Source organism: Corvus cornix, chromosome Z (assembly GCF_000738735.6).
Source record: "Corvus cornix cornix isolate S_Up_H32 chromosome Z, ASM73873v5, whole genome shotgun sequence".
NCBI classification, from domain to species: Eukaryota; Metazoa; Chordata; class Aves; order Passeriformes; family Corvidae; genus Corvus; species Corvus cornix.
In genome coordinates, this window is record NC_046357.1 from 66,597,576 (window position 1) to 66,610,581 (window position 13,006).

General features: G+C 36.7%; 2 protein-coding genes across 12 annotated transcripts in view; both read left to right on the plus strand.

The window, feature by feature from the left end:
• The window catches only part of POLK (DNA polymerase kappa), a 36,378-nt gene extending 25,397 nt beyond the window's left edge, over nt 1–10,981 (plus strand). For all 11 annotated transcript variants that reach the window (XM_039567718.1, XM_039567720.1, XM_039567716.1 and 8 more), the window contains 7 exons: nt 164–330; nt 2,387–2,419; nt 4,101–4,197; nt 5,418–5,589; nt 7,296–8,258; nt 9,334–9,385; nt 9,533–10,981. In XM_039567718.1, coding sequence (XP_039423652.1) covers nt 164–330; nt 2,387–2,419; nt 4,101–4,197; nt 5,418–5,589; nt 7,296–8,258; nt 9,334–9,385; nt 9,533–9,617 — 1,569 coding nt within the window. In that variant the 3' untranslated portion in view covers nt 9,618–10,981. The remainder of the gene's footprint in view (nt 1–163; nt 331–2,386; nt 2,420–4,100; nt 4,198–5,417; nt 5,590–7,295; nt 8,259–9,333; nt 9,386–9,532) is intronic.
• Nucleotides 10,982–11,836: 855 nt separating this feature from the next.
• The window catches only part of ANKDD1B (ankyrin repeat and death domain containing 1B), a 31,495-nt gene continuing 30,325 nt past the window's right edge, over nt 11,837–13,006 (plus strand). Inside the window, exon 1 of the mRNA XM_010392765.4 lies at nt 11,837–11,993. The gene's annotated coding sequence lies outside the window, so the exon portion shown is untranslated. The remainder of the gene's footprint in view (nt 11,994–13,006) is intronic.

Sequence of the window (13,006 nt, forward strand, 5' to 3'; positions counted from 1 at the left end):
TACTGTTCTGTCATGTAATATTTCTATGTTCTAGAAGCAAGATTTCTACTGAAAAGATAGAATTTTCCAGGTAATCTTCCATGTTGTGTTTGATTCAAATTGTTCTCGGTAATGGATCTACAAGTGGAAAGTTTCCAATTTCATGTTACTTACTCTCTTTTAGGTGCCAGGTATTGGAAAAGTCACAGAGAAGATGCTAAAAGCCCTTGGAATTGTGACTTGCTCAGAACTTTACCAGCAGAGGGCGCTGCTTTCTCTTCTTTTTTCGGAAGTATCTTGGCGTAATTTCTTGGATATTTCCCTTGGTTTGGGTTCAACGCATTTGGAAAAGTATGCCATGGGGTTGTTTTCCTCCTGTGTTAACATTTTTCTTAATGTTTTCTTGTGTATGTTACATACTGAACCTATTATTTAATTGACAAATATTATGGAAATACACTTGTTTAATATATTTTTTTTAAATCTCTGATGCCTGTTATTGTTATATTTATGTCTAAGATGCAGTAGCCAAACATGAAAAACAAAGGTTTTACAGCCATGTCAAAATAAGAAATCCAAAGTCTTGTCAGGAAAGTTGTACATATGTGTATGGCAAGAAATCAAGGTAGGATAACCTTATAATTATCAAAATAGCTGAACATAACTGAGCTGTCCTAAGCAGAGTTGTACACTTCTTTTTCTTCAAAAACAATACACATACACTGGTGTTTATGATTATTGGATTGTAATGAAAATCACAAAGGTATTTGATCTTCTCTGGTGGTAAATTGTCAGTGAAGTTCCTGTGTCTCCTATCAGGATTATATATTTGTAATATCAACATGTGAATTTGGTGGAAGAGAACTAATTATATTATTATATCCTTCTTAGTATATGTTCTTTTAAGGTTCACAGTACTTTAATGGTTTTTAGCCTCCTTTTTAGGATGGGAGAAGTCAGTCTTAGTAGTGCATATATCTTTTCAACAGTATTTGTCATTTCTAAGCCTGTCCTGGAGACAAACATGTTCTTTAAAAAGATCCAAAAGAGAGTATTTTACTATTTGTGTAACTAAGATCAATTAAAAAGATTAATCAATACTTAATTAAGTATTGATTCCCTTTTAAAAAATATTCCTTCCCAAAGTACAGAAATTCTATTTTAAAATAGCTTGACAATTATTTCATTTCATTAGAAGTTCCAAAATGTCTTATGTACTTCTGAAAGACCTATTCTATATTATATCTGTAACTTCTCTGACAATAATCTGCCCTTTTTTCCATTTGACTACAAAAAAATATATGTAGTTAGCAGTTTGAAGCCCAGTAATGTGCTAGCACAAATTTTTGTGTTGTTTTTTTTTTTCTATTCAGAGTTTATTGACTTGTAAAAAATATGCAGTAAGACTGACTTCGTGAAGGTGACTTGATAAAAGATAAAACACAGTTTTCAAAATATTTGTTTCTGTTAATATATAAACAGACCGTGGATAGTCTTTAAATAACTGGTGCGCTCTTTCTTCGTATTCACCCTAGTTAGGTGTTGTACAGCCTGGGATATCTCCCAGTACATTTTTTAAAAAAGGAGCATTTCAAAGGTCAGAGTTTTTAGTGGTTTTAATGTCTAAGAGATGTTTTTTTTTAATTTTTTTTGTCATCACCAACTTCATTTTAGTGTAGAGAAAGCAAGTACTTAATATATTAACACCTGCGTCTTCAATAAATAGTTAAATAGTTCATCTTACAGTTATTGTGTCTGACTACCTTCTTTTAAGAAAATCTGACAATACCAAATTTGTTATTTCCAATACTTACAAACTGAAGAATGCCCTAAAAAGCAATTGCTCTGAGGGATCTCCTTATATGCCAAAGAGTTGTTAAAGGATGCTCAATTAACACTGAAAAGAAAGAAAGCAACAAACAATTGTTAGTTCACATTTAACCTGAACAATCATCTAGACTGAAAGCAAACTATTTCCTCAGATCCTCAGATAAAGGAAATATTCAAATATATATGTATGTATGGGATTCTAATAGCTGTGCTTCACAGTTATAGCTGAGACAGTATAGGATTTGTAGTTTTTGTTTTTAAATGAGACTCACTCTGATATAAGAGCTGAATTTTGAGAGAGTTTTTTATTTGGTTGGTTTTTTAAACTGTTTTTTTTTTTTTAAAGACGTCTATGACTGATCTATGTCTTTACTTAATCTACAGTAGTCTGAGTTTTTTTTAATTCTTCTTTTTTCACTTGCGTAAACTTAATGTACAAGATTTGTAGAAAAAGTTAACATCCAGACTTTATAGAAGAGACTGCTGTTAGTTATTTAAGCATGATTGGTTGACTCTGAGATTATTGGAAAGATAACATTTCTGCATCAAGTATAATAAATTGTTTTTCTCTTTAAAGGGATGGAGAAAGAAAAAGTATGAGCACTGAAAGGTATGCTTATTTTATATTGAAAAAATTACATTAATCATTAGAACCACTAAATACCCAGTAATGTATACTTTTATTAGTCATATAATTTCATTGTGTATTTATTTTAAAACCCACATGTATAACAAGCTCGCTAAATCAAATTCAAGCTTGCATTGCTTTTTGTCCTTGGCTCCAGAATTCCCATGGAGGTATTTTTGTCAGTTTGTGTGTTCTCTTATCAACGAATTCTGCTAGTGCCTTTAATGCATCAAAGTGATCTTTAAGCCATAAGATAAGGTGGAAATATATAAGGGCTTGAATTTATTTTATCAGTTTAAGTTTAATGTCAATATCAGTGTAGTAGCCTGCAGTCACATGTATTTCCTAACTGAGGTTTTTACTGGTGTAAAGTTCCTTAAGAAAGTAGTTCATTTTTAAAAAATAAGTTCTGCCAGAAGAATCTGTAAAGCACTGTAATAGTTATCCCTGTTGTCAGGTGTTTTCTTAGAAAAGGTGGTAAGAAAAGCTGGAAAATTTATGGCTTTAGTCTTGTGCTAGTCAAACAGATATTTTGGGCATCTTTATAGTACCTTTCTGCATTGCTTTTCTTCTTTCTTTTTTTCCTCAAAGAGAACAGTTTTAGACCAGAGATGTCTACAGGCTTCTGAGATCATGCAACTAGTTTATATGGGGGAAGAGACAGCCCTGAAATAGCATTCTGTCTATGCTGTCCCTTCCAAGCCTTGGACTTTTACAGCTTCTCAGTCACTGAAGTATTGTCTGAATAGCATGAGTTACTCCTTGGATAGTGCTATGGGACCCACAGTGAAATATTCATCCCATTAGTTTGGCAGCATGCAAACATTCGTAGGGGAATATGAATCGTAATAGAGGATGACTTTTCAGTACAATCAGGTAAACCTGACTATAACTTAGAGATGTAAAACCCAGTGTAATTTTATCAGCCTTACACTAGTAAATACAAAGCTTGACATGAAACAATATACCTGTGAGACCTTTCCGAAGCATGTGCTGTCTGTAAGTTCTGCTTTCCATTTCTCTTAAAACCTCAACTAACTGAAGGTTGCTTTTTCTGTCGTGTTATTACTAAAAAGCAAATGTACAACAAAAAGATAACACTGTAACTTCCCTACTAAGAAGCTCTAGCAAAGGCAGTTGGCAACATTTTTGGCAGAAAGATAGCTTTTTCTCCTCTGAGGCTAGATGTAATTATACTAGTAATTGTACTAGTTGGCATCTTTTTCTTAGCATCTGCATTATTTATTTCTGATAGTTGGCTCTGATGTTGACTTCCAACTCCTGGCTTTCTTCTGATGTTACACAGTACACAGTGTGTACAAAGGAGATTAAATACAAATAACTGGGCCGGCTCTATGAATTCACTTACTGTTAGTATTCTGTCTTGCAAATACTTAAGCATCAATGACATCAAATGTGAATCATTTTCAAATAGTGCATGAAAAATTGAAAGCCAAATTATTTCATTATTTGAAAGGCCTTTCAAACATTTTCCAAACAAAATATTCCTATTAATAATCATTGTTCCTTGAAGTAAGAACTTGAACTTATACAACATTCTTCTGATTGTAGTATTGTTTAACTGTATAAAAAGTACTTTTAGACTACAGGTACTGAACATATTATAGGATTCATACTGAAAAAGGTCATATTTTTGTCTTAGAACATTCAGTGAAATAAACACAGCAGAAGACCAGTACAATTTGTGTCGAGAGCTCTGCAGAGACCTTGCTCAAGATCTACAGAAGGAGGGACTTAAGGTATTTATATTATTCAGGTTACTTGCAAGAAGGTGCTTTGCACTCCAACAGTTCAATGCAGTTTTAGTATAAATGCTTTCAGCAGCATCATACCATGCAATCTATCTTCAGAAGTCTCCCTTCTTTAATGTGCAGATGTTTAGAATGACTTAGGCTGCATTTTGTTGTTGGACAGGTGGCTATCTAGCAATATGTGTGGGATAAAAATTAAATTGATTAATCAAGTTATTTGGCATGTGAACATTTTATGCTAAAAGTGATGTTTATAAGGGAATAATAGAGCTGATTGTCTGTAAGCCATACTTTGGTCCATTATGTAATACTACTGTATTTAAAACACTGTTTCTCTCCTGTATACATACAGGATCCAGTCAATAGCCTGTTCTGTAGTTTAAGAACTTGACATGTGCCAAACTTGCTGACAAGTTATTCACACCATTCAGTGGTATGAATAGTAGAAACACTCACTTTATTCCTTCTCCCCAGATACCTGTTTATTACTTTGAAAGAACAGTTCATATTTTCTTTGAGAGTCTTATAGTAAAGCAAGGAATAACATTTAAGACCTAAAAGAATTGTCATTAATCTTCTTCAGCCATAAAAGATTGTTTCAAAAGATGACAAGTTGATAGGGAAATGATCAGCCAAGAAGGACAAGGGGATAAGCTTACAAAAGCACCAGAACAAAGAGAATGCTGTTTATTTACATTTGGATGGACATGATAAATCACACAAATGGTTTGGGAGGTGTTGCCAGGGAAATATCTGTGCCAAACATAAATACTGTGTATGACTGTGATAGCACTATGCAGGAGGAAGTAACTTTTCAGTGAATCTGGAATGGGTTATCACTTTTGCATTCTTAATAGTTAGGATATCTAGCATTGAAAATTTCCAGATGCAGAAATAATTTTTTTAGATGGGATGGAAGTTGTGCCTGTAGCCAAAACATGAACTCTGTTGAACATGCACTGGTGGCAGATGGTCTGCAGAGAACCACAGTCAAATGACCAGTTCAGAGAACTTGACTTCGGCAGAAATTTAGGGGCAAATACAGAATCTTGCAGACAAATTCTTGGGAGTGCCCCTCGCTGTGCACAGATAAGCACACAGTCTTAACTGTGGCTTACGGGCCCTTACATAGATCCTACATAATAATTGTTTTTATGCCATATATGACATACATGGTGAACATTTTTTTATTGTATTTTTTTTTGTAGGGTAAAACTGTTACATTGAAGCTTAAGAATGTGAACTTTGAAGTTAAAACAAGAGCTTCAACTGTGCTGTCTTCTGTTTCTACCGAGGAGGAAATATTTGCTGTTGCTAAAGATTTGTTAGGAACAGAAATTGATAGTGTTGCTCCTCACCCTCTGCGGATAAGACTCATGGGTAAGATATTTCAAATTCATTCTTCCTTTTCAGAGTTAGGATATCTTATAGTGTTTTGAAATAACACACCATACTTTAAAGTAAAACTGGTGTAAATGTATTCATCTTTTTCTATTACCCTGGTAGTTTTTGCAAAGTGAAACAGATCTGGAGTGCTGAATGGTGACTTAGGAAGTTTTACTAATTGAGGTTTGTCTCGGTTTTGAAAGACAGGTGTCTGCTAAGGAAGGCAGAGGCCCCCCTTGAAGTGGCAGATATAACCCCTTTTCCCTCCAAGTTATTATATTTTGAAATCAAGGGCCTTTAGGCAAAGATGTGGGAAATAGGAATAACAGTTCTTTACTATATATATATATGTGTATAACCAGTCAAACAAAACAACAACAACTATGGCAGTAACAGCAATCACAAACCCAGTGCCAGCCGTCTCGGCTGCCGGGCCCTTTCCCCTCGGGTGCAGTTCCGCTCGCAGCCGGCAGGGGCGCTGGCGGCTCCCGGTGAGCAGGGCAGGTGCGATGGTTCCCCCGCGGCTGCAGGGGGCGCTCCGGAGCGAGCTCGGGGAGCACGCGGCTCTGGTGCCCTGGGATCCCGGGAAGGGATGGAACAAAGGCTTCACAAACCCCTGGGCAGTTGATCCCGGGCTCTCAGGAACAGCAGGCTGGAACGGCAGGGACGAACGCAAATCCCGGGTGGCAGACGAGATGTATCCAGATGGGAGAACCCCATGGAGGCCCAGGCAGGCAGGGCGAGCAGGGCTACAGCGTAGCGAAAGCTCGAAGCAGCAGCGGGGCAGGGCAGCCACAGCCCGGTCTCCAGCAGGGCAGGGAAAGTGGCTTTTGGGGTCCCGGCGTTGTTTCCAGCAGGAAGAAAGAACGGCCAAAAAGAAAGAAGCAGCAGCTCCTTTCTCTGCAGCTTCTCTCTCCGGACGCTCAGAGCGAACTGACCCCACACACCAGGTGCAAAGGAGTAGCCAGGCCCGCCCCACTCCCCTTTTTGTCTTTCTTAAGTACAGCTATTTGTCCCCTAGCAACATGCATATGGGAGAAAATTCCTTTAACAGGAAAAAAAAAACTAAGACTAAACTAAAACCCCAACAAGGTTGTACTTTTTTTATGCAACAACATACGCATCAGCACGACAGTAGAACCTTGACTCATAGCAGTGTTTAATTCTGCTGCTTTAAAAGAGCTTTTAAATCTGCTTTGCACCACGGCAACAGAAGTGCTTATAGATCTGAAAGTGCAGAGTTCCGCAGGAGATGCGAACATTTCTGACAGCAGTAAACTCTGTATTTTGACCCTAAGGTGTGTGTTTCAGGTGCTTATACAGTCTGCTTGAAACGTTCAGTGATATATAAAACTTACTTGCCTAAGATACTAGAATGTGCTGAAGAAAAACATATTCTGATGGGTAGAGTTCATGCAAAACTTTCAGACTGAATTCTATGTAACTATATTAAGTTTATAGCTTCATGTTATAATGCAATCAGTTAAAACTTCATGGTACTAAAATTAGTAATATGGTTGGGTTAGTGCTTGGGTCTGATAAAATTGTATTGATGTTGTGATGCATTTGGAGGTAGCCTAGCATCTTTTTAGAGATAAATTGTGCCTTTATTGAGTGAATGTATACCTCAAAAGGTGTTAATTAGGAGTTAGTATCAAGCTTTCATAAAATTTTTATTATATATTGATTTTCATCATTAGGTGTACGAGTATCAGGATTTCTAACTGAAGAAGAAAAGAAATACCAACAAAGAAGCATTACAAGTTTCTTAAAATCAGGAAAAGAAATTGGTTTCCTTAGGCTTCAGCCAGAGAAGTCCAACCAAGAGTATTTCACAAAAAATTCGGAAGCATCTCATAGAGGGAGTTTTTTTGACCAAAAGCGAGCAGCAAGACAACTAAACAGTGAGAATATTTCTCCAAATGAAAGCAGAGGTAAGCAGCTCTTTCATGATGATAAATCATCAGCAAATTTTGTGGAAGAAAGAAAGAAAGTCACAGATTTACAGAATTCTAATGCTCGTGAGATCTTCACCTGTCCTGTTTGCTTTGAGGAGCAAAGCAGCAATAATTTGGAAGAACTTAATAGACACATTGATGAGTGCCTCAGTGGGATGCATGTTAAAGATACTGTGGAAATATCCAAGAATGACAGTTCAAGAGAAAATACACCTAACTTTCTTCCACAATTTAAAAATGAACATGTTGATGAACGTGAAAAAAATAACACAGATCAATTAGCAGGAACAGACCAGTCTGCAAATGTATCTGACAGCTCTACTAACAATAGCACAGAAAAATTTGGTCAGATAATACCTGATAAATCTCCCAGAGAACGACAGCCTAGCAATCTCAGTGACATTGTTAGAAACATGTGTATGAAACAGTGTCTCTTCCCCAAAAGAATATCACAAGACAATGAAGACCATTTTGACAAGACTGAACAAATAGAAGGAACTAGTTCATCCTATTTCTTTGACACCAAAGAAGACACTGCTCTTGTTTGTCCAGTTTGTAATTCAGAACAGAAAACCACCAATCTTGTGTCATTTAACAGACATGTGGATGTCTGCTTAAATAAAGGCCTTATCCAGGAGCTGACAGAAAAAGAGGATTTTCCTACTAAGACTTATAATATGGAAAACTCAAACAGAGTTTTCTCTGGTAAGTATATGCATTAGGATATATTTGATTATTCAAATTGTCTGTTTGTGCAATTAAGATACTTTGGCAATGGTGTACTTTGAACTTTCTGGGACTTCAAAATTTTTTCTCAAGAAGCTCATTTGAGTAAGGCCTATACAGGAGTGAACATTTTTATTTAAAAAATATCAAATTGGTTTTAATGACAAACTAGATTTTTGAACGTGATACTAGTTTGACAGAGTTCTCCCATTTGCCCCAAAGGTGACATAGGAATTGCTGCTCATTTCTGGAAATTACATGGTTGTTACATGCAACCATATTCAGAAAGGTGTTTGTAAGGCCACTGAGATTAAAGTGAAGATCAATGAAAACATCTTCAGAGATTCAATTAACAGAAAGGCTCTATTATGTCATGTGCTAGCAAAAACAGGGAGATAGTGAACTAGAGCTTAGAGGAAGAAACCTCCAAGTATGTTGTAGAGCTAATAAAATATATCACATAACTGCACCTGTAACATGCCAAAGCAGTAGTGTGTTTTCTGAAGTAGTTTCTCTTTTTGATGAAGATTTTTATCTTCAGCCAGATTAGAGGGCATGTGCAGGTAGTAAAGTTATCTGCCTAAAGTAGTCCCCAATCTATTTTGGGAACCTTATAAAAAGAAATTAAAATGCTAGTGTGTTAGAATTTTCAGAATACAATTAGGATTTAGAATAAGAATCTTTTACACAGAAAATTTTCAAAGTGCTATTGCTGTTGCAAACAGGCTTTAATTTAAATGGAAGACTTATTTTATGTGAAGTTTCTTTCTTTCCCCCTGCAGAATAAAAAAATTAAAAATGAATTTTCAACTATTTCTGAAAACTGTTACAAGGTTCAAAGTAATCCCTTATAATTCAATACTCTCAAGGCTTTTTGTTTTTCTCTTTTAAAAATGGTGGTATAAACTACAGTATTCAAGGTGCAGATAATAAAATGTTATCTGCTTCTTGAGACAGATTAAATTTAAAAAAAAGTTCTTCCATGTATATAATTTCTGAAGCATTCTTTCTTTACTGAAGTAATTAATTTTGGTTGTCTTCAATTACTTTTAAGGATGTTTAAGCAAAGGACAGCAGTGCGCAAATCCATCACAAGGAACAAAAAGGTAAGGGTTTTCTGGAAGCTTAAGTACACAACTTGTTTTAAAATAATAACGTTTAGAAAAATATTCAGTGTTGTAAAACTTGAGTTGGTATGCATTGTGTATTTTAACCTCTCACTGTTTTGGTTTTTTCCCTTTCTTTAACCTTAGGTCTGGACTAACAGCTTCGCAGTCAGTATCAAAAAAGGCCAAGTCAAGCAATTCCAAACATACAATTGAAATGTTTTTTAAATGACTGTGTAGCAACATGTTCTGTATGAAGCATTTCATAGAGTTTTATGACTGCAAGTTAATTTATCATTGGCAGTAGACTGGATTCAGGTGCCTGTCCTTTTGGAACCATTACATGTCTGTATAGCAGGAACATGATGTCTGAGATAGAAGAAAAGGTACAAATGAAGGGGGTTTTTTCCTTTGCTTTTCTTTGGAGAATAATACTTCCCCCCCCCACTGGTTTCCAAGAATCAGAATTTGCTAGCACTTTGATGTAGCTCCCTAGAACAGAAATCATGAGCGAGGGTGGAAGCTATCTAGCTTTCATTGTTGTTACTGAAAATTACTTCAGTAAGAGTTGATGGACCAGATCCAAAGGACTCATTGTGGTGCACAATGACTTCACTTACTTAAAAAAAAGTTAATAAAACTGTTGTTTGAGAGAAGGATTCCTTTAGGATACTCAGACAAATGCTGTTTGATCTTTGGCCTTTCCAAAGAGAATGAAAACTTCTTTAAAATTTGAAATTGTTACCAGTCACTAGCACTAAATTTACTCTAAATAAAAGCTTTCATGGTGCAATAATAATCAATTATGTGCAAATATAAGATAATGAAGCTTATTGTTTAGCTATCTTTCTCTTTAAAATTATTTTGTGTTTCTGAATAAAGTATATTCTATGAGTGGATATGTGGAAAGAGGAAGTTAAATGCAAATATTTTAAATACTCTGTTTAGATTTTTTTCTGTTTGCACCAAATTGTTTAAAGACACTTTATTATAATTAAATATTTATCAGACATATAATTTATTATGACAGCATATTTCTTAGATGTTATACAAACAGTGCCAAATCTTGTATGAAATATAAATTGCTTTTTAACTGCTAAGTCTTTTAAAGAAGTGGCTACTGTAGAAGCGTCTATTTTGTTGTTTAACTGTATTGGGATTTGCTTGGTTTTTAGACAAACAAGTCTATACGTGATATGTCTTAGATGCCCAAGCTCAGTTCAGAACGTTCTTTCTTGTTTCCAGAACTGCTGGAATAATTACACCATCTCTACCTGCTCATCTGTTTGTTTGTCAGATGCCACTGTACCCACAGCTCAGTCATTTGAATTCATGTCAGTGCTCCCTTATCTGCTTTGAACCAAATCAGCTGGACTAGTTCAGATTGTAAATTGATTCAGTTGACTTTTTCTAAACCGGGTCAGTGAGCACTCAGCATGAGCTGTTCTGTTGACAGAGATGAGAGTTGGTAACTTTCGGTAGGAAAGACATAAAAGCAACTGAGAGAATATAAGGCCGCCAATGCTGTTTAGAAAGTGAACACCTATCCCTTTATTATTTTGTACTTTTGATTCAATAAAGTGTAGAATCTAAGTATTGCCTTGTCATTGTGTGTATATATCTTTAAAATGTCTATTTTTACATAAGCATTACATAGCAAAAAGTAAGCTACTCGTAAGTGCTTGAAAAAATTAAGTTGGTTGGCTTAGCTTCAAAAGTCGCCTTGCCATCTGTTTCACCTAGTGTCATGAAAAGGTTGTGGATGTGTCAGTGTTAATGTGAAAATAAAACTCATAGTGTGGTTGTAAATTATTTATTGCAATTCCATAGTGGGTTGATGCTGGCTGGATGCCAGGCACCCACCAAAGCCGCTCTCTCACTCATCTCTGCAGCTGGACAGGGCAGACAAAATATAATGAAGGGTTCATGGGTTGAGATAAGGACCAGAAAAGATCACTCATCAAATACCGTCATGGGCAAAACAGGCTCTGGTTAGAGATATTGATTGAATTTATCACTAACAAAATCAGAGCAGGATGAGAGGTAAAATAAGACCTCAAAAACATCTTTCTCCCATCCCTCTCTCCTTCCCACCTCTACCGCCTCCCCCTGTGGCTCAGGGAGACAGGGAATGAGGGTTATATTGTTTCTCCCACTGCTCAGGGAGAGTCTTTCCCCTGCCTCCAACATGTGGAGTCCCTCCCATGGGAGACAGTTCTCCATGCACTTCTCCAATGTGAGTCCATCCCATGGGCAACAGCTCTCTGTGAACTGCTGCAGTGTGGGTCACTCTTCCATGGGGTGCAGTCCTTCAAGGACAGCCTGCTCCTATGTGGGTCTCCCATGGTGTCTCAAGTCCTACCAGGAAACCTGCTCCAGCATGGGCTTCTCTCTCCATGGGTCTGCAGGTCCCTGCAAGGACCCTGCTCCAGTGTGGGCTTGCCAAGGGGTCACAGCCTCCTCTGAAACATCCCCCTGCTCCAGCGTGGGTCTCCTCCACGGGCTGCGGGGGCACAGCTGTGTCACCATGGTCTGCACCACAGGCTGCAGGGGAATCCCAGCTCCAGCGCCTGAAGCACCTGCTGCCCCTGCTTCTCCACTGAACTTGGTGTGTATAGAGCTGTTCCTCTCACATATTCTCACTCCACTTTTCTCTGGCTGCAATTACATCTGTATAACCTTTATTTTCTTGTTAAATCTGTTATCAGAGAGACCTTACCACCATTTCTGATTGTCTCTGTCTTGGCCAGCAGTGGGTCCATCTAGAGCTGGCTAGAATTGGCTTTGGTGGACATGGAAGAACCTTCTGGCAGCTTCTCACAGAAGTCACCCCTGTAGCTTCCCTGCTACCAAAGTTTGGCCATGCAAACCCAATACAAAATTGTGTATGTTCACTGGTTTGCAAGGCTTTTCTTTTCCACTAGTCCTTATAGTTTCTTATACCATATTTATTACTGTTTTTATCTGAAAAAGTCCTTCAGTTCATGATTAAGCATTGTTTTATCACAATTTGTTTATCACAATTTCTGTGATACAATTTTTCTTGTATCACAATTAATAAATTGTGTACAATTTATCTTGTTTCTTGTGGAAAAGACTATAAGCAGTGTTTTTGTTCTTCATTCTTCTCAGTGACTCTCTGTGTGTTGAATTGATCTTAAATTAAGATCTGTTTTTATTGGTATCTGAAAGTTTCTTTGTAGCTGACTTTAGCTACAATTAAGTCTTTAACTTAATTGTAAATTATTTCCCGTGTGTGAGCCATTCCACACTTACTATATCCATAGTTCTGAAGCATGTGAATGATCTAGGCTGGCAGCAGATGCGACTTCTTGTGTAGCATGTATCTCCTTATTTAAGATATACATATAAGTACTTTATCTTGAATTCCTCTTTTAGTTATGAGTAACAGAGGAAAAGGATAAGAATTCTATGATGTTTATGTTCTTCCCTCTGCCAGTTCTGAAGAAAGGAATTTAGACTCTACACACATTCAACATGCTTGCATCTTACCTTACATTTTATTTTTATATTTGCCCTACTCATTTCTATATGTATTACTACTCTTAAGTATTAAAGAAAGTGCTCAGATTTCCTGTCAGAGCAAGAGCTCTGTGAAGG